This window comes from Podarcis gaigeae (genome assembly GCF_964106915.1).
Source record: "Podarcis gaigeae genome assembly, chromosome: 5".
In the NCBI taxonomy this organism is placed as follows: domain Eukaryota; kingdom Metazoa; phylum Chordata; class Lepidosauria; order Squamata; family Lacertidae; genus Podarcis; species Podarcis gaigeae.
Genome location: NC_139681.1, coordinates 29,848,481 through 29,873,531, shown reverse-complemented (window position 1 = coordinate 29,873,531; position 25,051 = coordinate 29,848,481). Strand labels below are relative to the sequence as shown.

Below are 25,051 nucleotides of genomic sequence, written 5' to 3'. Positions count from 1 at the left end.
ATATCTGCTTAAAGCTTCAGTCCTAATTACATAAGTCGGACTTCCTTCTGAACTAACGTGCATAGAATTTACGCTATCTATCTGTGGTCCAATATACTAGCCCTCCCCAACCTGTTGTCCCCCAAATGTTTTGGAAAACAGCTCCCATTATCTATGACCACTGGGCATGCTGACCACTGTGTTTTAGGCAAATGCAACAGAATATTTGCAGATCTATTATGTATTTATTTTGCTATGCCCATCTTACTTGCATTTCCAGTCAGTGTCAAAGTTACAGAAAACACATATTGTTACCCTGGTGTTCTGAGAAGGAACACTGTAAAGTACAAAAAAAGATTTTCAATACTTGTGGCAGAGAAAAATGTGACCAACAAACCAATTTTAGAGTTTAGCTACACTTGGTAAATTTGGAAGCCTTGTAAATCTAGAGTAAGTGGGGATAGCATTGGGCTCACTAATTTGCAAACAAGACTAGAGTGGCTCCAGGGATTTCTTTGAATGGGACTAAAATAAGTGGCTTTCCTAGTCATTAAGTTTACAAGCCTTTGCAAATCAATAGACCAGTTTGTTACGAAACAAATGACTGTCTTTAAAAAGCAAAAAGCGGGGATTTCACCACAGTGATCCAGGCAGTAACTAAGGTAACTAGGAAGTATTAAATCAGCATATTTAATTTCAGACTTTAAGGTTAGAGACATTGGGCTCTGGTAATAAGCCAAATCAGAGGAAAAATAATAGAATCACAGTGGATAGGCTCTAGAAATATTTCTTCTCCAGTTCCATGCCATATTTGTTTCCTCACAATTAAGCCTGTCTTATCTATACCCACAAGGAGAGAATAGCACTTAACAGGTTACCCCATGCAAACTATGTTGGCTAGATTATGGAAAGCAATAAATATACCTAATAGGAAATGGGTAAGTGTGTAACTGTTGATCAGCTGGACTTTTGATACAGTTTAACTGGTGGAAATTCCATATAAAGCTAGTTGGACAAATGTGGGAATGTTTTATGAGTTATCCAGGAACCCAAAATGATCACGCAAGGGATTTAAAAATCAATTACCTTCCACAACTCTAGCATTCAAACAAGCCATTTTTCATCAAGTCAAACCTTAATATATACTAGAACAGTCATTAGTACACCATTGTTCATTCTTCAAGATCACTTCTATCATATGCCCAGATGTATTTGGAGCATATGCTCCAATATTGATTGCAAATTCAATTTAAGGCAAATCTCTTCCGTCAAGGTTTCAGTTGACAATATCGTTCTCAATATTTTCTGTCCCTGCTTTTATGCTGTTGCTGATTTTAGTAATATATTGTTTTTCAAATTATTTTGGGCTTTTGGGTTGCAGTGTAAACCAATGAAAGCATCAGAAAAGCAGCATATAAGCATTTTATTAAAGTACCACTCAGTATACAGTTACCTCTGAGAAACACCTTGGACAGTCTGAACACACTTCCAGGTTTCCTTAGCTTATTGACTATAATGAGAGTCAAAAAGTCCCCTTGGTATTGTAACTGTGGCATGTTGAATATCTCTTTAATGAGCCTGTAATGGAACATTTCATTTCCCCCTCTGATACTTGCCTGGTGTGATTTAGTCCCATTGGGCATGGCTCAACTTCATTTTATTTTTGGGTCAGGCATGTTGGGACCGAGTAGAAGGCTTTGCTTAGCTGCCATATAGATTTCTATGTATTATTCTGAAAAAAAAGAAAGTTGCCTTTGAACCTGCCTGTCTCTGCTGAGTGTTCACATGAGAGTAGAATCTTTCACAACATGGACTCCTGAGTGAATAGTGCACCCCTGGTACCAGGGTGAGCAGATGCAGATCAAGACAGGGCTCCTTCATCTTTAATAAGTTGTCTTCCCATGTTATGCTGAACACAGGTACAAACTGTCTCCATCCATGTTTGTGTGAAAGAGTGCATGCACACTTGTGGATTAATCTAGCTCAGCTACAGTGTACAAAACTCTACACTCATTGAACATTAGATATGTACAACTCAACTATTGGTACATATACACTGTATGCTTGTTGAATGTAATGTGTGAATGCCCCTGGAGTTGTATAGAAGAGGGAATTTCAGAAGGTGCAGCTTGCATAATGAGCTATACTTGATGGAATTCTATCTTTTCAAACCAACTGCTAAAGGTGTAGCAACCCTGTCCTCTTTTTCATCTGGTCACCTTACCTGGATCTTGAAGGCGAATAATAAATATATGGTATCAGAAGGCCTGTCTTCTATTTTGGTCTCCAGTACACCAAACAGAACTGATGCCTAAGATAAAGCCAATTTGGATTAAATTTATAGGCTACAGGCATACCCGCCGACATTTCTCCAATGAAAATAGGGACGTCCGATTCCATAATGATAATTTTACTGTTTTTACACCACCCATCTTACTGGGTTGCCCCAGCGACTTTGGGCAGCTTCCAGCATATATAAAAACATAATAAACTATTAAACATTTTAAAAAATCCCCATGCAGGATTGCCTTCAGATTAGATAACACCATATCCTCCAACATTTCTCCCATTAAAATAGGGGCATCCTAAGGAAAAGTGGGACATTCTGGGATCAAATCAGAAACTGGGACGACTTTTTTAAATCAGGGATGTCTCTGGAAAATAGGGACACTTGGAGGGTCTGCGAAGGTGATAGCTTGGTAACCTTCATCATTCTCTAGCAACAGTCCAGTGATGTAATAATGATTCATAATGGCTAAAGACACTGTTGTCTACTACTGTCCCCAGCCAGTTGATGTGCCATTAGAGATGTTATCTCATATCCTGAAAACAAAGGAAGATGTGGTCTCTTACCTGGCTCCAAAACCTCAATATAAGTTGGGGAGAAGTGCTATGGAGATCTTTAAATGCTCACAGGATAGGCAAGCACCATACAGAGACTCTAAATTATGGCGACTGTGTTGCTGATGATGAGAGAGCGTTTAAACTTGGAGCAAGAAGGAGGGAACTATGGAGGAAAACAGAAACTGAAAGCTCAGCAAGAATGATTTCTTGATAGTTTTGTGCAATTTCAACCTTGTTTTGGAAGCTTTTGGAACAACATCCTCTCATTTAGCATTCCTTTTGTCTTCCATGGTTTGGCAGTAACTCTAACAAATGTAGTGCTTTTATTTAGTCACAGTATCTAACAATTAGTTAGCCGGTGGCAACATACACTTCCCATAGGATGTTGCTTCTCATTCCCAACTAGAGTAAGATGATGACTAAAGATGACAGATCTATTAATTATCCATGCATGTTTGGTTGTTTTCTTCAGCCTTAAGGATTCCACTTAATGCAGATCATATTGAAACTGCCGGAAGGATTGTGGTGTCCATGTATGACAGTTAGGAGTGAAGCTCTCCCTTCCAAAGGACACCTACGTAGTTTGTGTGCACCTCTCACAGGCAATCTGAAATAATTTGTAGAAGCAGGGATGTGTGAAAGTGCCTTAGTCCATTCTGACATCCATTCACACTTGTAATGTGGTATTTTCCATTCTGTTGCAATTGGTTTATTTTGCATAAGTCTTTCTTCCATTTTGTCATCTGCCAGTGTGGTGTAGTGGTTAAGAGCGGCAGTCTTGTAATCTGGGGAACCGGGTTCGCGTCTCCACTCCTCCACATGCAGCTGCTGGGTGACCTTGGGCTAGTCACACTTCTTTGAATTCTCTCAGCCCCACTCACCTCACAGAGTGTTTGTTGGGGGGAGGAAGGGAAAGGAGAATGTGAGCTGCTTTGAGACTCCTTAAAGGGAGTGAAAGACCAGATATCAAATCCAAACTCTTCTTCTTCTTCTGCTTATGGGGACTTCCGACAGCTTTGCTCACAAGGGTCATAGGAACGTGCAAGCCCACTCACCAGCACCAGCCCCTCCCAATTAAGTAGACTGCTATTTGTGGGTTTAAATAAACACTCTCCTGTTCCTGTTTTCATCCTGATACACATCCAGCCTTGTGTTAAAGGCACTAGTAGTAAACAGTGGGGAAACTGGCATGGAGTGAAGTAAGATAGATGCATCCTTCCTATTGTATAGTAAGATTTCAGTGACCTGAAGCAAGATTGTCCTTTTCTGAGAAAATTGGAAAAGCAGAAAATGGTTTAGGGAGCAGAGGAAGGTTATCTGATTAGAACACTTCTGAATGACAGCAGCTTTTGAGTGGAATATAAAATAATTATCTCATTTGTGGTCAGTTCAGATTGCATGTTGTTTATTCTCTCTAGGAGACTGGGTGACCTTTATTTTATGCATGTATTTCATTGTTGTAGTTTTTGACTTGATATTATTTACTTGTTTGTATTTTTTTAAAATGAAGTCCAGATCAACCCATCTTTTCATATTATTTATCACCAGTGTCACAAACACACTGCTCTGATGATATGTCTTTGCTCCTCCTTCCATCTAGTGTAGGATCTTTTTAGTTTTGCCTTACTTTGTCTTCACCTTCTAGTATCCAGAAGTTTCACAGCTCTCCCAGAAAACTGTATTCTAAACTGTCCATATTTAGGGAGATCTTTTGGATTGGGATAATTTCAAAGACTTTATTCTAGAGGCACAAATAATGAAGTCTGCCACAGAACTGTACTACCTCAAGACTCCTTGCTTATATAAGCTCCCATTGTTTCTCAAAAACTTTCTCTTAGACACATGGAAAAGTATGTTGTTTTAACAAGAAATCTCTTCCATTCATTCTACAGTAGTACAGTCCCATGAGAAATCTGTGGCTTTTGATGGCTTTTCTTATTTAGATTTATCCCACCCTAGAGCAGGGGTAGGTATTAAAGGCCAAATTTGACATGGCGGTATGTGTATGTTTTCTCTAAGTCTAGGACCTGATCACAGAACACAGCAGGCACTATCTTTCTGTGTGTCACACATGTGGAAGCATATCATTTAGACTTCACAAGTATTTTAAAGCATTATAAATGCACATATAAAACAATATAAATCTCTATATAACCACACTAACCAGTACTTGAAAGTTGTGTGTGTGTGTGTAAAATATATACATTACTTGTCATATATACAAATACATTACAAGTGCTGGTCACTGCAGTTGCATGCAAAGTACTATGGATATATTTTCTTAAATGTATTAATGTTACCATAATCATTTATTTAATGAATAAAAGATTTAGAGAGAAAACAAGGTAGGAAAGCAAGACAGTTGAGTCGAAACCCAGAAGCAAGGGTCAGTTTTATCTTACTAGATCTTGTTAGACAGTTGTCCCTTTATTCCTAGCATAGCCCAGATAGTTGTCTGTGTAAGTAATCTGGCTTTTTCTCTTGAACCTGTTCTGCTCTCAGCTTTTTAATGCCTTGTTTTTAACTTAGTGGCAGACTAAGTTACATTTATTTTGACTCTTGACAGAGCGCTGTGCAGTGGCCTGAGAGTTATGCAGCAAGAGACCTCCATCCATGTTGTTAGGTGGATTAACATCTGAAAGAAACAGCCTCTTCCTTTAAGGGCAGGCTCACAGGCCATGCTATTGTATATAATACTTCAAAGTTTCATTCCTGGGACTGCTCTTGAAAATTACCCATAATTGTCAGCTGATGCAAAGCACTATTCCCGCCCCCCACCCCCTAAGTCTTTGGGGAGGATGAACCAAAGGAATAAGTTATTTGGCTGTTGAGCACTGGTTATCAGTTAGCTTCTGGGTGCAATGCAAGGTGCTGGTTTTAGACTATGAAGCTCTTTTTGGCAACATAAAACATTTTATTTAAACTGGTTTGGGTGGACAGGGATAGGCTAGAGTTGCTAGCTTACTGTTATTACCTGTCCTGAGCTCATGGGGTAAAGCAGGCCATAATTACAGTTAATAACTAACGAAATCCTTCATGTGGACTTTCTGAGGAGTTGTACCAACAAAATATATTTAAGGGTTGATTCAATTTTACATGTATTTAATACGCCTTATTTTTCCAATTTTACCTCATCTAGTATTGGAATAGAAATAATTCCATTTGTCTCAGGCCCTCATTGATAGCTCACATTTTATGCTATGGTCACAGAACATTAAAATTCTGTTAAAAAGCTTCATTGTTATACAACCATTTAAGAGTTAAGTTTGTTCAACTCCATTAGGGTCCCAATATTAATTAGCCATATCTTCTCAGCGGCACTATGTTCGCTTTCTTGTTTTAAGAAAGTGGTCAGTTTTGCTGTAGTTATTAAATTCCCCCAAAGCATATTAATGTCTAAGTTAACAACTCTCAAGGGGTGAATTCATTTGTGCATTCCAACATTTTTCCTAATATACTACAGAAATGTATGCAATATGACTTGATTTTACAACACCAACCATTTCACATTGCCATTGTTAATTTGAATATGTCAGATAGATTTATACGATCTGAAGAGAAACCAGAGTATTTTTTTTTTTTTTTTTTGGCTGTGTTCTATGAGTTCCATAATGTTTTAGGGCTCAGGCTGCAATCATATGTGTACTGGGACTTTCTTCCATTTTAGGACTGTACAGTTCTCCATCTCTGTTAATTTATGTTTTGAACAATTGACTTGTCTTTTCTAATCTAGAAGTTGATAATGGCTACATGTAACAAGAGTGCTGCACCAAGTGATGCTGTGTTCCAGAGTGACAATGAGCTCGAGCCCTTCCTTCCTCTTTCTTTTAAGCACATGAGACAAGCCCTGCTGGATCCTACCAAAGGTCCATCTAGTCTATTATCCTGTTCCCTCTATGACCAACCAAATGCCCATGAGGAGCCTGCAAGGAGAACCTCAGTACAGTTGTACTTTCCCCCACTTGTGATTCCCAACAACTGGTATTGAAGGGCATTCTCCCTTCAACAGTGGAAGTAGCTAGTAGCCATTAATAGCCTTATCCTCTATGGCAGGCATAGCTAAACTTTGCCCTCCAGATGTTTTGGGACTACAGCTCCCATCATCCCTAGCTAACAGGACCAGTGGTCAGGGATGATGGGAATTGTAGTCCCAAAATATCTGGAGGGCCAAGCGACTATGGGTTTGTCTAAACCCCTTTTATAGCCATCTACATTTGTGGCTATCTCTACATCTTGTGATAGCAAGTTCATAGATTTAACTCTGTGCTATGTGAACATGTTTTTTGGCTCGTAGTTTAAGCATTATGAGAGAGGGTGAAAACCCTCTCTGTATTCACTTCCTCCACACAATGCTTAGTTTTATTTTCCCTTTCTCTTGTGTGCTTGGCTGCAAGGATTCTTCCTGATTGCTTAAACCATAGTTTCTGGTGATATTTGAATTGGGAAATTGTAGCTTTCAGGACTCCCTACAAAGAGTGCAGATAAGGATCAGATTATCACAGGAAGCTGTGGTTTTAAAATCCACTAACTTTTCTTTGCAGCTAGATGGGGAAGGAGAGCAGGGAAGGGGAGGGGAGGGGAGGGGAGAGAGAATAAGGAAGTGGTCCAGCTTGTCACTTGTTCATGTAGCAGCAAACTGTGGTTTGTTGCAATGATGACCTTGATTCAACTGAACCAGGCCAATGAGTGCTTTAGTTCTAAGGTGCCTTTGTTTTACATTCCAAAGTGTTCCATTTCAACCAACTTAATTCAAGAGGACTGAACATTTCCTAAGAATAGGACATGAACTTACTAGGCACCCATAGTTATTAATTGGTGTTAAACGTTTTAAACTTTGGCTTGCACCAACATGCTTGTTTTTTGTATATGTACTGGAATAAGAATAACTGTAGAGATCAGAAACCTGTAATGTGACATCGACATATTTAGGTTGACATTTTTTAAATGAGAATATAAAGTGTCAAAGATGTTGCTTAGGGCTATTTCAGCTACTAGTTAGTGAGCTGGAATAAGCAGTGGGTGCCCCATGAGAACAAGAACTTCCGCAGGTATGTTGCTATAGCATACACTGGAAGAATAGAGAAAATAGAATTATATCCTGAATATACAGTTTTTTTCAGATATAATCAAGAGCCAATTTACACTTACTATTTTAGGCACACACCAAAGTTTTAAAAGTGTGCAGCTAAAATACGTAAAGTGTGAATGTGACAAACACATGTTTGCAAATATATATTTTACACATATACTTCTCAGGGTCATGTGATCGGCTGCAGCTCTCTCTTGATTTTATGTGCAGTAGCAAACCCTGGTTTGCCCCTGTGTAATGTGTGAAATGGTCCCTAAAGGACAGTTATTTGGAGATCAGCAAAACTTTTTAGATCCTGCTTCTACAAAATGAATTGAGGTTGAACATTTCACTTAGGGGTTGTGTACTTTTTTCAAGATACTGTAAGTGTACATTTGGAGTGCCCATAGGCCTGTGACACTTGGTGAATACTTCAGGATATAACAGATATATTTTACTTAATGCACTTTTTCAAGTGATTATCTGGAGGTGAAATTTATTTAACCCTGTTTTCTTTTTCTTACCCTGCAGCCCCTCACTGCCTTTTTTAAACACTCCCAAATTAAATTAAAGGATAGTGTTGAAAATATGTACAAACAGTAAAATATATGTTTGCGTAAGTTAATTAAGTGAAACTGTCTCCAGAGTCTTTGCCCTTTGTTTTTGTTTTTTATTACATCCCTTTCTCTATGGTAGGTTTTCATTTATTGTTGATATTCATTAACACATACTGCAATTTTTTCCTACTGGGAACTTTTACTGTTCTATACTCAGTAAAATTCTACACTATAAATGAAAGTACTATGTAGAAAGTATGCCTACTGGACTCCTCTTTAACACCATTTAAAACTTGCAATAGTCTAATCCTTGCATTGGTTTTTTACTGGGAGCAAAAGGACAATGGAGGCACGGTCCACTGTATACTTCTATCCTATAGAAGCTAAAACTGTATCATGTCAGGACCTGCCAGCACCCAGAGCCAGATTTAGATGAGATTTCATCATCATAGGAAGAGCTCATGGGTTCCTGCAAGAACTAGGGCTAGGCGAATTCCTGAGATCATATACTAGGGTGATATTCCACCCAGGGAAACTGCAGAATTGGAAGAAATAATGTGCCTCAGCTGGACACACTCCCCTCTCTGTGGCATTTAATGTACTGTGTCATCTATAAAGTGTCATATACAACATTACAGATTAGAAGAGTAACACAAATGTGTTATCTTCACTTTTTGAACTGTATGTATTTCACATTAATAATGCAACTCTCCTCTTTCACTATGGATATCCTGAAAACTCTACCAGAAGATGCACATACCATGGAAATGGCAGTGTATTATATATGTCATGGTTGTCACCATGTTGGAAATGCCTATAATTCAAGGTTAAGGTAAAAGTGAAGGGACCCCTGACCATTAAGTCCAGTCACGGACGACTCTGGGGTTGCGGCACTCATCTCGCTTTACTGGCTGAGGGAGTCGGCATTTGTCTGCAGACAGCTTCCAGGTCATGTGGCCAGCATAACTAGGCCATTTCTGGCAAACCAGAGCAGCACATGGAAATGCCATTTACCTTCCCGCTGTCGTGGTACCTATTTATCTACTTGCACTTTGATGTGCTTTTGAACTGCTAGGTTGGCAGGTTACAGTGGATATATACACTGTGTGTTCTCCCACTTGATTGTGATAAAATGGTTGACTGAATGAATTTCTAGTAAACAAAATGAAATAAGACAATGTAGCAGGGGCTGAGTTTTGAAACATTATTCTGTCATACAAGTGGTGTTATCCTCATAGTCAGGACCAGCCTGAAACATTTTGCTTCCTGAGGCAGACAAGATGGTGCCCCCTGTTCATTCCACATTCAGGAGTTGGCTGGACTATCTGTTGATACTTATTTCATCCCTTGTAACAAGGCAACATCCTCCACTTGACCTGAACCAGCAAACTAGCTTCAGGGAGTGTAGGGTGAGGCATGTAGCACATGTACACCTCTCTGCTACCCCTCAGAATCTGCTGCACAAAGCAGGTGCCTCAATCTGCCTCATGGAAGGGTTGGCCCTGCTCAGGGTATGTATCACACACCCTCTTGGGGCAACTGACACCATTTGCCATGTGGGAAGAAAGCAGAGAGTAAGAGAGGCAGGCAAATACAATACCAGTAATTGCTTTGGTTGAATTCTACCCCCCGCATAGGGCCAACTTTGCTTTATTTGTTTTAGTACTTTAAAATTTTAAACCACCTTGAGCGCCTTGAGAACAAGGAGGCGTTCATGGTGAGTTATGATACCTTTTTTTCTAGAAAAATAGCACTGAGTAGGCCACTTGCCCTTCTACCTCTGCCACCCATTTTTCATTGGGGTTGGGGTTTGCCCTTCAACTGTTCAACTGTTCTTAACCATAGACTGATAGACCTACACAATCCTCTCAACTTCTTGAAAAGTCTTGTTTCATTAGGCACCTCCCTTTTCTCCTTCCTTTGCTAGTGTCAGCTACTATTAACATTTTATAAATTCTGGGAATTCACAGGGCATCTCTGTTATTCTTTTTAATTTGCACATTTGTATACTTTTGTTTATCTTGGGAGACCTCAGGAAATATGTAAAAAACCAAACAAAAACAAACCCCAATTCTTTATTTTTGGGTGGCTCCATTTTACTTTCAAACCGATGGGCTCTCAACTATCCAAGTTTGCTGTTAGAGGGAATGATGGTTTCTTCAGTGAACCGAGTTTGTTCCCAATATATCACTTTTATATACATTGCACATGTCTGGGTATCTTGTCTGCTATCAACCGATAATAACATGGTAAGGGCTGCATTTCTCAGCGAAATGATGTAACTGGTATGAAGCATAGTCAAAAAGGTCCACAGCTTCCAAGTTATCAAGAAAGACGTATTTGTCTGTTGGAGGGGAGATGATTGTCTCAAGTCTGTTTAGATTTGCAGTTTGCACACATTGGCTGTTATTGCTCTGAGTAATGATGGCTATTAACAGAAAAAAACATCAACAGAGTGAAAACAGCTGTCGCAAATGCAAGACAGTAATGGAGATCTGTGCTCATATTCTCAGCCAGATTGCAGGCTCTATCTCTTAACTCCTCCAGAAGCATAATCATCGCTTTTTATCACAATTCTTGTATGTATGTATTGAAAAATAATCCATAAGGCTTCCACTTTCCCTAGCCTTAGATTCTCAGAATAAGTTTTTTACCTGTAGTAAATCTGATTTATACTAAAACAAAAGTCTTTTAACAGCCCCTCTTCTTAGGCACCTAATTAGTACAATCAATTCTAGAGCTGGACTGAGTATCGGCAATGATTAAGATTTGAACTGGGGAGACTTGGAATCAAATCCCCTTTTAGCCATGAAGCTTAGGGCCAAGTGAGATTCTAAAGTGGGTGATGTGCCCTGACATTTTTTGTTTTGCTTTTACTTCCACACAGCAAATGGAGACTCTGAATTTGACCAGAATAAGGAGATAGCAGGAACAGGTGCTCAGCCTTCTCCTTACTTGCCGGTTTCTGATCAAAGTTGCCACAAACTGCTTTGCAAGGGAACTGGACCAGTGCCAAAACTCTGATCAAATTCATGGCTATGCTCCACCTGTCTCACACAACACGTCCATTTTTGCTCTTAATGGATGTTTAGACCTGCAATTGTCTTGTGGTCTAACCTGCCTCACAGAGATGTTATAAACAAAATGGTGGTGGGAAATCCATGCATACTACACCAAGCTCCTTAGTAGAAGGGTGGGATGAAAATGTAACAAAGAATAAATAAGTATGTGAATGTGTTTTTACAATCCGATTCGGAAGATGAAATTTTAAATGTAAATATTCATATTTCTTTGAAGCTCACTGTGGCTTATTCCTGTAAAGATAAACCACCAAGTAAGATCATTTTGTGAGCAAAATCCTTTCAGCTGTTGTAAAGTCGCAACTGCAGGATCCATATATATAGTGGAGGGGAAAGGGTGATACATAAAGAAAATACTCCATTCCCATCCATCTGCAGAAACACAATGTAGGCTTCAGAGATGAGGGGAACGATTTTGTTTCTTCTTTGTGTTTTGAGTCTGCATTTTGCATGGACTTGCCAGGAACAGACAAGTACTGCTTTTTTATAGTAAGATACTATCAATTGTTATCATTTGCCATCTACAGTTTTTAGGCATATTGGGATCCTGAACCTTTTCTTTGACACATCAATTTGTTTGGTAAGAACACAAGATGAGCCTGCTGGATCAGGCCAAAGGCCCATCTAGTCTGCCATTCTGCTCTCACAGTGGCCACACAAGTGCAAGTAGGACATGAGCACAACAGCACCCTGCCTACGCACCATTTCCAGCAACTGGTAAATTCCAGTTTCAGAATTATTTTGTTTTACCTTGAGAGGGATCTCTATATGTTTTCATTTGTTATTATTATTATTTGTCTTCTTCTAGGGCCCTGAGAGGGGCAGACAATGATGATGTAATGATACTTTAACTACAATATCTGAAGAGTCCATGACAAAGCTGGCTAGGAAATTTGTCAACTTGTTTTGACAGACAAAACAGATTGAAAAAAATGGTTGTAAACAAAATTGTCAGGTATGGTTTTCATACCTTTCAACACTGTCGCATTATTAACGGTAGTTATATGTGTGAAACTTTTACGTGGGTTGATTTAAGTGAGCTTCCTAGACTGTTTGTACATTTCCTGATGCATTATACAGACATAAATATTTTTTTGTACAAGGAATTATGATTAGGCAGCAATAATGAGCTTTAGTAAATTGAAATAGATCTCAGAGGCCCTCAGCTAGATTGGCTGGCAGCCTGAACACATTGGCATTATATCCAGTACACAGACTGGGCCATCTTGGTAATATGCCATATCTGTGGATTCTTCTAGTTGATTATTCCTAGAGCTAAAGAGACCCTGATGAATCCAGTCTTCCATTATACAGCCTGGCTTCTTAGGCTAATGAAGAAATTGGAAGCAAGGATGTGGCTTTTGCCTCAAGTGTGCATCCATAGACCAGTTGTGGTTACAAGACTGGTGCATGCTACTTGTCTAAGCTCAAAATGGAAATATTCAGTGTAGCAGGGAACTAAGAATATCCTTAGCCCTTTCCATCTGAAAATAATCAAATGCCTGTATTACTGTACATGAAGGGTTATCTGTATGAGTTTCTTGAATCCCGAAGGGACCCTTCATAGGAAATGAAAACTGATTTTTTTCTTCTTCTTCTGAGGGAAGACTTGATAAAAACCTTTGCCTGGGTTTAAGAGAATTTTGCAGGGAGCAAGCATTTGGTGAAGTCTCTGAACTCTGCCATCATCTTCCAGGAACTCTACATTCCAGAAGTACAACTTTCTTTTAATTTGTTCAGATGTGTTGCTCTTTCCTGAGGTTAAAAAAATTAGAGAATTCCTGCAGGGAACTTTAGAGAACCATGCTCACAAAGCCAAGATTGATCCCCTTCAAGATTCTTTGAATCCCTGCTGTATAAAATAGTCAGTAGAATACTATAGTTTCCAGCTTGTGTGCAATTCCATGCAAACTCCCCTTCTCACTTTGTTAGACTATTATATTTAACTCATTTTCCGGTTTCTCCACAACCTCTTTCCCTGCTACTGAGAAAGTTCAATTATTTTTGAAATAAAAATAATAAAATAATATAATATAGTCAAGATTTATGGATACATAAGTTTATTTATGGGATGTGGGTGGCGCTGTGGTCTAAACCACAGAGACTAGGGCTTGTCGATCAGAAGGTTAGCAGTTTGAATCCCCGCGACAGGGTGAGTGCCTGTTGTTTGATCCCAGCTCTTGCCCACCTAGCAGTTTGAAAGCACGTCAAAGTGCAAGTAGATAAATAGGTACCGCTCTGGCAGGAAGATAAACAGTGTTTCCATGTGCTGCTCTGGTTTGCCAGAAGTGGCTTAGTCATGCTGACCACATGACCCGGAAGCTGTCTGCAGATAAACACTGGCTCCCTTGGCCTATAGAGCGAGATGAGCGCGCAATCTCAGAGTCATCCATGACTGGACCTAACAGTCAGGAGTACCTTTACCTTATTAAGTTTGTTGCCATCCCATTCCACATGTTAAAAAACCCCAGAAGAGCCCATATTCCCCTAGACAGCATTGTGTAGGGATGATTCAAATTCTGTTCAGTCAGTCTCTACCATGCTTGTTTTTCCATAGGAACTAGTATCAGATGCTATCAGTCCTGAGAATACATTCTAGCTAACAATAGTAATATTTCAATGACATACATATATCAGAAACATTTAGTCATTGGCTTTAAGCTGTGGGTGGGTGACCTTTTTCAGCTAAAGCCTGCATACCCTCATGGGCCAGAGTAAAAAATAAAGTGGCTTGGGCCAGGGGCAAAAGTGTGCAGAGCAACAGATATTACTCCTACTTTGTGCAGTAGCTTGCATTCCAACCACACACATCGGAGGTTCCTACACATCCTACACATATAAAGACAAGCAAGATGCATTATCATAGGTCATGGATACATTCCAACCAGGCAAAAACACATGAAGATTGTGTAGAACAGGGTCAGTGAGGGATGTGTCCTGGGAATGGGATGTGGCCTAGGGAGGGTCTCTAAACCCAGATTAGAGAGGCCAGGATAACTGCATTCTTTCCCCAGGCCTGATGTTTCTTACACCTGCCTTTAGAGAATACAGTTTTCACACTCTCAGCTTTTGGGTGTTTATAATCCCCTCAAATCTTTCACAGTTGGGAATAACGGAAGAGGTTGGTTAGTCAGTGGCAGCTACGTAAGAGGTACCAGCATGAACACTAGTTAATCTGAGCCCTTTCCATGCCCCTCCCAGTTGTGAAACTTGTGAGCTGGTCTGCCCCTAACACTGTGGTCAGGAACTCTTTGCAATAAGCGTTCCTGATTATGGGGAGAGCCTATCTGTGTACAGTAGGCTCCTCTTTCCAGACATGTGGCTGGCAGAGCTGCTGGGGCCAGCAGGAGACATTGAGATGGGGCCAATAAGTGCAGCTCTGCTTTCCCCTCAGTGTGATTACAGTTGTGTGGAGGAGAATATCTGAGAAGCCAAAGCTCTATTCTTAATTGTTGCGCCGTGGTAAAATTCTGGCCATGCTCTGTCACTCAGAGCAATCTCTGGGCCTGTGTCCATCTAAAAAACACAACACCACCCATATATTTTAAATAGGTGCGCGCAACTTTTGATCTTTCAAGCCAAATTTAGGATGCATTGTGGACTGTTCTTAACAGCCAGAAGGAGCAAAAGGAAGAGGATTTTCATGCTGCTTCTTGGTTTGCGAACATCGCTTGTTGCTGCTTAGCTGGGCATACAAGTCACCCATTAGCAGTACCTCTGCCTTGCCTGAATTGAGAATAATTATTGGCTCCCATTCAGACCATTAACCACACCCACACACTAAATCAGTGCACCCACTGTCTCTCTTGGATTTGCTGAAAAGGAGGGAGAGAGCTGGATTTCATCTGCACACTGATGACACTTCAACCCACATTTCCAGTTAAGAATAATTCCCCTTTTTTATGGAATGGTGTTGGCGGTTCTGTTTGTATTATTTGTTTTGAAAACTCAATAAAGCATTTTCGTTTTCAAAAAGAAGAAGAAATGTATGCATACATTCAGAGCAACCAAGTCTTTCATGCCCTATTTTTGGCACTCTGGAAAATAGTAATCTCCAGCTAATGTGTAACTTCAGATGTATAGATTTAGATATAGATATGAAACAGTGTCCATCAAACATAACATAGATCTCTCAAAGCATTTTATGATTTTCTGAAGCAAGGCTGGTTCTGTCATTATGGACAACCAACTGACTGCCAAGGGCAAATGTTAATATAAACTTGATCAGATATGGAAAAGATGCAAAGCAGCCTAGCATGTGAATGAGAGGCTGGCTAATCCTACTTTGGTGTGTTGGTAAACAGCCATTAAAACCTGCTTGGCTGTAACATGTTCTTTGTTTTCCACATTCTTCTTCTTCTTCTTCTTCTTCTTCTTCTTCTTCTTCTTCTTCTTCTTCTTCTTAAAATTTATATATCACCCTTCATCCAAGGATCACAGGGCAGTTTATAATATAAACACACAAAAATACATAGTAACAAACAATAGCAATAGCTAGTTTCACATTTTCTATTTCTATGGTGGCAGGAGAACCAAGTAAAATCAAGCCCATATTGGAAAATCGTCTTCTACTGGGCAGCTCCAGGGTCACGGCCAAAAATATTTTAACAAATTCCAGCTTAGGGTGTAGCTCACTTTTAACATGAGATACATTGGACATTGCAAACAACAGTGGGTGAGCAAGTTGACAGTGCAAAATGCTGCTTCATTGAATTGTACAGTGTGAATCATATCATTCTTGGCATACCAGCCTCTCAGGAGACCAAGTCATTATTTTGAGGTAAATTGGCTCCTGGTAAGGATGTAAACAATGAACAAAAATTGTGTACCATTTATTTGTTTTCGCCTTATGTGTTTAAAAAGTAGGTTTAGAAGAGATTTCCTGCTCCTCGCCCCCCTATGGGAAGACAGTAGGGGACTGAGGAATTGCACTGGACTTTGAGTACGTGAAGGGGGAGAGATAGCTGGGGGGAAAGACTAAGAAAATACAGCATTTCTTCCAAGCTCAGCTTTTCAATTACAAAACCTGCCTCCGCACCATCCTACAGCCCCATCTGACTCTGCCTGTTATCTGAGGATGGAATGGGGGAAGGTACAGATCATTTTTTAAGAGCATTGAAGAATCAACATGGGGAAAGTGCCCCAGAGGGAAACCATGGGAGACACTGAATAAAGTCTCTGCTTCCTCATTCACTGGATATTGCTACTAGCATTAATATTGCAGAGAACAAGGAGGTTAAGAGTATACACATGTGGAACATTGGCAGGCAGTCTGAACATAGAGCAAGTAGTATAAGTTAGAGGGGTTGTTTTTTTGTTATTATTTCCTCTATCAAAGGAATATGAAACCGCAGGGAAACAGATGGCTCTGAGAATTCATCAGGACAACCACCATGGAATAGCATTGACGAAACATTGGCACAGTGGGTAGGCGGACACTTTCATTTGTAAAAGCACAGAGGGTCATGGATATGTCAAATGTAAACACAGCAATATATCTTATACAGGACACACTGACCAAGCAAGTGTATGAACTCTATTCTCATTTGCTAGTTTCACTAACCAGCACCTGTGGTGATTTTGAATTTGTTGATAAGCTGATACTAATGCACAGGTTGTCACCCAGAGGCTGAGCATGGCTTTATGCACAACTTGGAGTGGAAACTGGAAAGGAGCTGTGCTGTTTTTGGTATAATTCCAGGACTCTTAAAATAAGGATTCTTCAAGAGTTGCTGAGGGAAATTAAGCTTTGTGATCCTGAGATATGCAATAATCCGCTCCAACCAGATTTTAGGCATAAATGAGAGGAAGGAATCAGAAAAATGTAGATAACGCCTCACAGATCAGGCCCTTGTCAAACAGACCCCCACCATCTGCGGAGTCCAAGGCCATCACCCTTGGTGAATTTGTAATTTTGCTTTTCTATGTAACATTGCAGTACAGTGGTACTTTGGTTTGCAACCACTTTGGATTACAACCATTTTGGATTACAACCACATCAAACCCGGAAGTGCGTGCCCCTTTTTTATGGATTGCAACCCCCCACCCCTTTTTTGGATTACAACCAATTTTTTTTGGGAGGCCCCATTGGCGAAAGTGCGCCTTGGGTTACAACCTGTTTTGGTTTACAACCAGACCTCTGGAACAGATTATGGTTGTATACCAAGGTACCACTGTACTCTTTATGGTTTCAGTTTCTGAAATCAAAATGGTAGCCTAAGCACAAAGGGTGGAATTTGATGTTGTGCTCTTCTAAATATTCTGTCTACACAAGGGGCTATGGTGGAATGCTAAGTGCCTGGGGCAGTTGCACAACCATCTGTGCTGGAACTCGGTGTGAGTGGAAGATGAATCTGTTTTAAATGAATTTATACTCAGAACTTGGCAGTATTGAACCACCTCTTGTACTGAGTGGCCACTTATATGTAACCTGCTTGTGTATTTGTTATTTTTAGAACGCCTGACCAATTTTATACTAAATTATACATAAGAAATCTTTATTATGCATATAATACAAATAAATAATCAAGCTGACTGTGGTACAATATTTGTGCAGCATAATATTATCTCTACATATGTATATTAATACATATTTTTATACAGTTATATGCATTGTTGTATGTCTCTATGTGTTGATTACTTGAGGCAACCTGGGATATACATGGATGTGTGTGTGTGTGTATAAATCTGAATCATATATATAATGATGTGAATAATGATAAATTTTATATGTGAACATTGTTCCTATTTTTGGTAACTCAAAATGTGGCGTGGTGGAGGGGAACTTGCTTCTTGTCAAAATTAAGGAGCTTGACATTAAATTTTTAATAAAATTAGTATTTTCCTGAGGCAGCCACATTCTTGTGTGTGTGTGTGCGTGCGCACACACGCACGTGCCATGGGACTAGGCCCTGGTTGTGAGGCAAAAGTCAGTATTTTTACTTTATCCACATTTTCTGGTATTTCCATTTTATGATAGATGTCAACCCCCAAACTGTTTCCATTTTGTTTGGATTAACAGGAAAATGTTGGTTTTATTTTTGATCTGAAAACCTTGGTTTAAAAAAAATCAGGCCTGACAGTCAACTGATTACAAACATTACAATATCCAATGAAGAAAATGTAGAACACAACATTTAAAGGTGAACTGATTTATTGTGACATTTTTTAAAGGTGGCATAGGATTATTTGTTTTTTGTTTTTGTTTTTGCTACATCAGACTAACACAGATGCTCTTGAGATATTTAATTAAGATAAGTTTTCTTACACTAAGGTGCTGAGACAAGTAATTTATTTGGACAAATTGTTCTAAATGTATAGTGAACCAAGGGATTGAGAGACATACTTTGCTTGCAGTGTTATCAACACTGCCTAAAGTAACATTTACAGGAGAAACCTTCTGCAAAAAATAACAATGAGTGATGCAGTTCTAAGCATGTTGTATAGCCTTGTGTGCACAAAGGCAGGGGATAATACGTACAATAGAGATGTTTAACTTGTAAACTGATCCCATTAGTTCAATGGAATTTACTTCCCAGTAAGCAGCATTGTAGCCATAGTTAATCATGTTTCCAATCCTAACCATTAAATTTCTGCAATTATGTGGAAAAGAACAGTCCAGAGTCTGGACAGTTCACTCCCACTGGATTTTGCAAGGCAGAAAACTCTTCACTGCTGTTATTCAAGAGCAGGATGACTCTTTCATTCCCAGAGCAGAGCCATAGCAAAACTGGAAGCAAACCATAGGGTCAAAGAAGAGGTAGGATGAAAATACTGGGACAAACAGCTGCTTTGCCATGGGGAATTCTGGTTGAGATAGTCTTCTAGCAAAAATGTAATCTGTTTAATGAGCTCTGTTTGAGGCAGGGGAGTAGAACTTGACACTCAGGGAGGCTTTGTGACTCCCCAGACCTATTTGACCTTTGGGGTTCTCCCTAGGCCAGACTCCCTTTCCTTGCCACCCTCCCTTACTAGCACTGCCCTGCATCCTCCATTATTTATGCCTAGCTGGAATGTGTCTTTGAACTGTGATAGTGCTTGCTGGATGGAGAATGGAGAGGCATTTTGTTTGGGCAATGGTAGAAAGATAAGCGTGCCCTCTATTGCTTGAATTACTTTCCCCCGGCATATCCACCCCTGGCATGCAGCCCTTGGAGGTTGCCCTTAGGCTAAAAAAAGGTTCTCCATTCCCTTGTTTAAGGGTTTCCAGGCAATAAAAATTATGACAGTTAATCTTGGTTTACTATACCAGGATACCATTCTGTTGGCTGTGTAAAGGCTGCCAGAGTTTTTATGTGTGAACAGTCCCCTTGGTCAGGTGGCATCTTTGCTTCTAGGCTCTCAGACCTCATATGCATTTAGAGTAGATTACATACACTTACTTTTTTACCATGTCAAAGGACCGATGATCAAATGAAATCTAGCTCGCCCACTGCTGTTCTGTAGCCTGAACAGCAAACTTGCAGTAATGTTTTTGCATTCTAGTACTTTCGGTGCATGCAATATTTTAATGAAACAAACAAAAAGTGTTCATTCTAGTTTTGTGTGGTGTTGCTAAAGGTTGCACAACTTCTATTATTTACTTGGGTACTTAATCCAGAAATTCATATTAGAACTGGTGAGGAAAGGGATGAAATGTCCTGAAGCATCTTTTCACTGTTGCAACATGAAGCTTCAGCTCAATATGTCCATAGCAGCTTCTTTGATCACCCAGTCTCTGTGAAAATTGTAAACTGTCAAAATGGTGAGACTTCTGCAGATGCACGAAAATGTCTTAAGTGAGCCCGAGTAGTTTTCCCCATTGGAAACACAGTGAGTGAATTATTCCTTCTAGTCACTGCTGAACTGTGCAGTTATTGCAGAACCCTGATTATTTTCAGCATGTAGACCTGTAAACATTTTAAGTAGAGTTGGCCCAAGACATTCTGCTGCCTGAAGCAGAGCAGCAAATCTGCCCTCTTCAAAATTCAAGGTGCATAGTACCCAAAATTGGTCAAGTTATTTTGGCACCTCAGGCAAAAAAATCCAACAAGCACCTCTCCCTCTCCCTGGCAGCAAAAAATCTAACAGTAATACATTTAATAATATACCAATTTGTTGCCATTTCACAACACCCAAAATCAGCAGCCAGAGGCAGCACAGTCTCACTCTGCCTAATGATAGGCCCAGCCCTGAAAAAATATTTTTCCCCCAGTGCCATTGATTGATCTTAATGTGCCTTAATTACTTATAACATTTCTACCCTCCCCTTCTGCGGAGGAGTTTCCTAGGCTGCTGAACCTCACAACACCATCACAAGACTGAGAAATAGTGACTTGCTCAAAATCACAGGGTTTGCTTCTTGTCTCAGTGGTGATTTGAAGGTCAGTTTTAGGGGTATCAAGGGACGCGGGTGGCGCTGTGGGTAAAACCTCAGTGCCTAGGACTTGCCGATCGTATGGTCGGCGGTTCAAATCCCCGCGGCGGGGTGAGCTCCCATCGTTCGGTCCCAGCTCCTGCCCACCTAGCAGTTCGAAAGCACTCTTAAGTGCAAGTAGATAAATAGGTACCGCTTTATAGCGGGAAGGTAAACGGCGTTTCCGTGTGCTGCGCTGGTGCTGGCTCGCCAGAGCAGCTTCGTCACGCTGGCCACGTGACCCGGAAGTGTCTTCAGACAGCGCTGGCCCCCGGCCTCTTAAGTGAGATGGGTGCACAACCCTAGAGTCGGACACGACTGGCCCGTACGGGCAGGGGTACCTTTACCTTTACCTTACCTTTAGGGGTATAAACAGACTGGAGGGTTTGGATTGGATCCTGATTTAGTGCTTCAGAAAACAGCCTGTCAGTTTTAGGCTGAATCTGATTTGGAAAAAGAGGCTTCTTCTGCCAACATTTTCCAAAATTCACTATTACTGGGAAATAAAAATATCTATACTTTTTCCTTTTGCAAGACATAGTTAAGGTTGTAAGAATGAATTGGGTATGTCTGTATGGGGGGGCAGGGAAGTTAGTGGGTGTTGGAGGTAGGATTTATTTTGGGATTGCAAAACATGGTTGAAATTTGCAGGCATAGTAGCACCTCCAGAATGGATAAGGCCTGTCAGGTTACAGGCAGAGGATCTTCTTCTGTGCTGGGCGCCTTTAAAATTTGCCCCACCACAGAAACCTCCATAAATTTGATTTTTGGCAGAATTGGGTGAAATTTGCTGCCAGGTTAGACTCTCTGGAGGAAATGAATCTTGCCAGATTTCAGGAGGACTACTGTAGTGGTTTTCCTTCAAGGACAGCCTTTACAGTTTTCTGGTGGGTAAAATCATCATCTCTGATTACAAGCTTGAAGTATCAGTCACAACTGAGCATGATCCCCACCCCACACCCCTACCCTGGTATTTTCTTTAAGGTAACGTCAGAGATGTTAGGTTTGCTTTTTGTAGACAACTTTTCTGCAGTGGCTTTCCATTTGTGGAATGTTTTCCCCAGGGATGTTTGGCTGGCACCTGCATTATACACCTTTAGGCGTCGGGTGAAAACAGTCCTCTTCAACCAAGCGTTTGGCCGATTAATATATGAGACCCTTCTAAATGTGTTGTTGGAGGGGGGTTACTGGTTTGTGTTTTTCTTGTTTTTATTTCATGTTTTGAGGGTTTTTTTTACCTTGTATTTTCATGTTGTGAACCACCCTGAGATCTATGGATGAAAAGCGCTATTCAAATTTAATAAATAAAATAAATAGTACTTATGCATTACATAGTTATTTTTAACTTGTAGAAGTTGGAGCTATTTCTTTATTTAACTCTACTGTAATTAATTGTCCTATGAAAAAATATGTATATTCTAATGGAGCCCCTAAGCAGGGAAATGTGCAAGGGGTTGGGCAGTGCCCATATGAATGTATGTTACAGTTAGCCTGGATATACTAAATCAATATGAACGTAAGCTGATTGGAAATCCTTGAAACCAGAAGCATATATTTATTGCAAGTACATGTGGCCTGAATGAACAAACCACCCTTGTTGAACACAGTACTTTTGTACCTTTTGTTATGTTCAAAAATATAATTTACTAAAGTAGATTGAATATATTATTTTCTAAAGAGAAATTATGGTAGTGAGAAATGCTAGTCTTTAACGTGCCATGGGACTCTTTGTTGCTTTTATTAAGATGTTAAATATACTAGCTTTGTATGCTCAAAATTTTCTTTTTTTCTTTTTTCTTTCCAGGCTGACAAAAAAGAAAGGAGCAATGCCTTGAATATTGCAATAGATAATATGTGCAAGAAAACAAGAGACCTCCGCAGGCAGGTAATCTCCTCAGGGGAAAAGTATGTTAAATAGATAGGTCTGCAAGCAGTTATAACATAAAATAATAATTATGACATGCTTTTGTTTTATTTTACGGAGACACACTTTTCTTTAAGAAATGCAGATGGAGATTAGGGATGCAGGTTTGGAACAGTGGAAACACCAAAAGTCCAAGATTTAGAAATATGTATTCAAGGCTCCAGTGAGTGGTCTGAGAACACCTAATGTTGCTTTATTGCTTGAAGGTGTGGGCTTAGTCAGTTCCTTGGATGACAGATTCCATTATATAAGAGTGAGAGATTAAATAGTCCTAGAGCAAAGGCACATGACGAAGCAGCATTGCTGAAAACCAAGCAGATCTGGATCTGGTCAGTCCCTCCTGCACAGCAATGTCTGTTTTGAGAGAAAGGATGGAAAACAGAATAACACCTTTCTTCTGTGAAAATGATTCTTTCCATACTGGAGGTTGTTTAAAAGCATCCTTACACAATACATTTTAAAAATATCTTTATACAATGCATTAAAATAAAATTAAAACTAACAGCCATAATCTAGCATAGTCTTGCTGGAATATAATAGTCTTATTTATACCCTCAAACCCAGACAGAATCCTGTTCCTAATCTATGCTTATTATAAGAATATTAAATTGATTATGTGATGGAAAAAGGCAGGTTGATGGGCAAATAATTTATGCTGGGTGTTAAAGGCGACAGAACCAGTTTGTGGATTCATCTTATATATTGTAAATGTGTGATTATAACGTTGAGTGTGCAGATATGTACATTTTACTGTTCATATCCAGGAACATTTAGGTACCGAGTACTGTGAAAATCAACTTACAAGGTGAAATTCACTAAGTTCTACTAGGCACTAGAAAAAGTGATACTCTCCCCAAGCATTTGTAACAGGAGGCTGAAAAATACACTCTTAAATCTGAGATTGTTCTTTGAAATTGTTGGTATCCATCTTTCTAGAAAGACAATAGAAAAGTGCACCTTCGGGGGTAAAGTCAAACCATTGGAGAGTTACAGTGCCTGCTGTGGCCGTAGAAACAAATACAAGAGAGACCTGTTTTATTATTGCAACTGGGGCAGATGAAGGCATCCAGTTTCGCTGTTACAGGTGCCCCATTGTGTTTCTTCTCTCTGAGCTCCTCCCAGCGGTCATTTCCAGTGGTCATTTCTCCACTGGTTGCTGCTGTGGATAAATGACCTGAATGCCTGTCCCCAGGCACTGCAGTCATCAGTAAGGGATTCTCACATGGTGGGGTTAATGTTGCCAGCCTTCATGTCACGTTTGCAGACATCTTTATAACACAGAGTTGGCCTGGTGCCTTAGGCCAGCTACCCATAAAGCACATCCTTGGGGATCCTGCCATTTTCTATTCTATGTACATGACTAATCAATAAAGATCCCTTCTCTTTAAAATAATTTTGAAAGCACATTGTTTCATTTTGCATCACATTTAGTATTTTTACATGTACTGATAAGAGCAAGAGTCATATATCACAGTGAATAATTTAACCCAGTTGATTGTGTTAGTAGTCAGTTCTGACATAAAGCAGGAGTGGAGGATCTCGTGGGTCCAGAGCAACTTAAATGGGGGCATGGGGTGGGGGAGAGGAAATGGAAGTCCCATTGCATTAGCAAAAACTATGTGCACAGAGCATTGGATACAACCCAAGGTTTCTTATTTGCAGAGTACATTTACTGCATAGCATAACACACACGAAATACCATGATATATGATTTAATTAATGGTGCTTTCTTTTCCCAGCTCCGCAAAGCTATCATTGATCATATCTCAGACTCCTTCTTGGACACAACTGTTCCACTTCTTGTGCTCACTGAAGCTGCCAAAAATGGAAGAGAAAAGGAAATAATGGAATATGCTGCTATATTTAAAGAACATACGTGCAGGCTTATTGAGGTGAGTTTGTTGGTAGTGCAGTGGACCTGATGTAACCTTAGCTTTCAGTAATCACTTTGTATTTTTGTCCCCTAGGAAAGTACAGTGACTGCATTAGTGACTATGTTCACAGCAGCATATTTTTGGTTTTCCCTATTATACATATTTTTGTATGTCCCTGCTCCATGTTTGTTCATGTGGAAGTGTTTGTACCATACTGTTGTTTTTCTTGTAGCTATTATTGGAATCTTCTGTGGGTGTTTTGAATAGTCCTAGAGTCTTTAAAATAATGTTAGGTACTTACTGTCTAATTATTAAGAGAGATTCATATAAG

The 25,051-nt window shown here is 39.8% G+C and overlaps 1 protein-coding gene across 3 annotated transcripts in view; it reads left to right on the top strand.

Moving 5' to 3' along the window:
• CTNNA3 (catenin alpha 3) overlaps positions 1-25,051 on the top strand; it is a 540,285-nt gene that overhangs the window by 257,620 nt on the left and 257,614 nt on the right. For all 3 annotated transcript variants that reach the window (XR_014564644.1, XM_083740309.1, XM_083740310.1), the window contains 2 exons: positions 22,727-22,807; positions 24,586-24,738. Coding sequence is in view for 2 of the 3 variants with exons in the window: in XM_083740309.1 (XP_083596435.1) it covers positions 22,727-22,807; positions 24,586-24,738 (234 nt within the window). In the remaining variant the exon portion in view is untranslated. The remainder of the gene's footprint in view (positions 1-22,726; positions 22,808-24,585; positions 24,739-25,051) is intronic.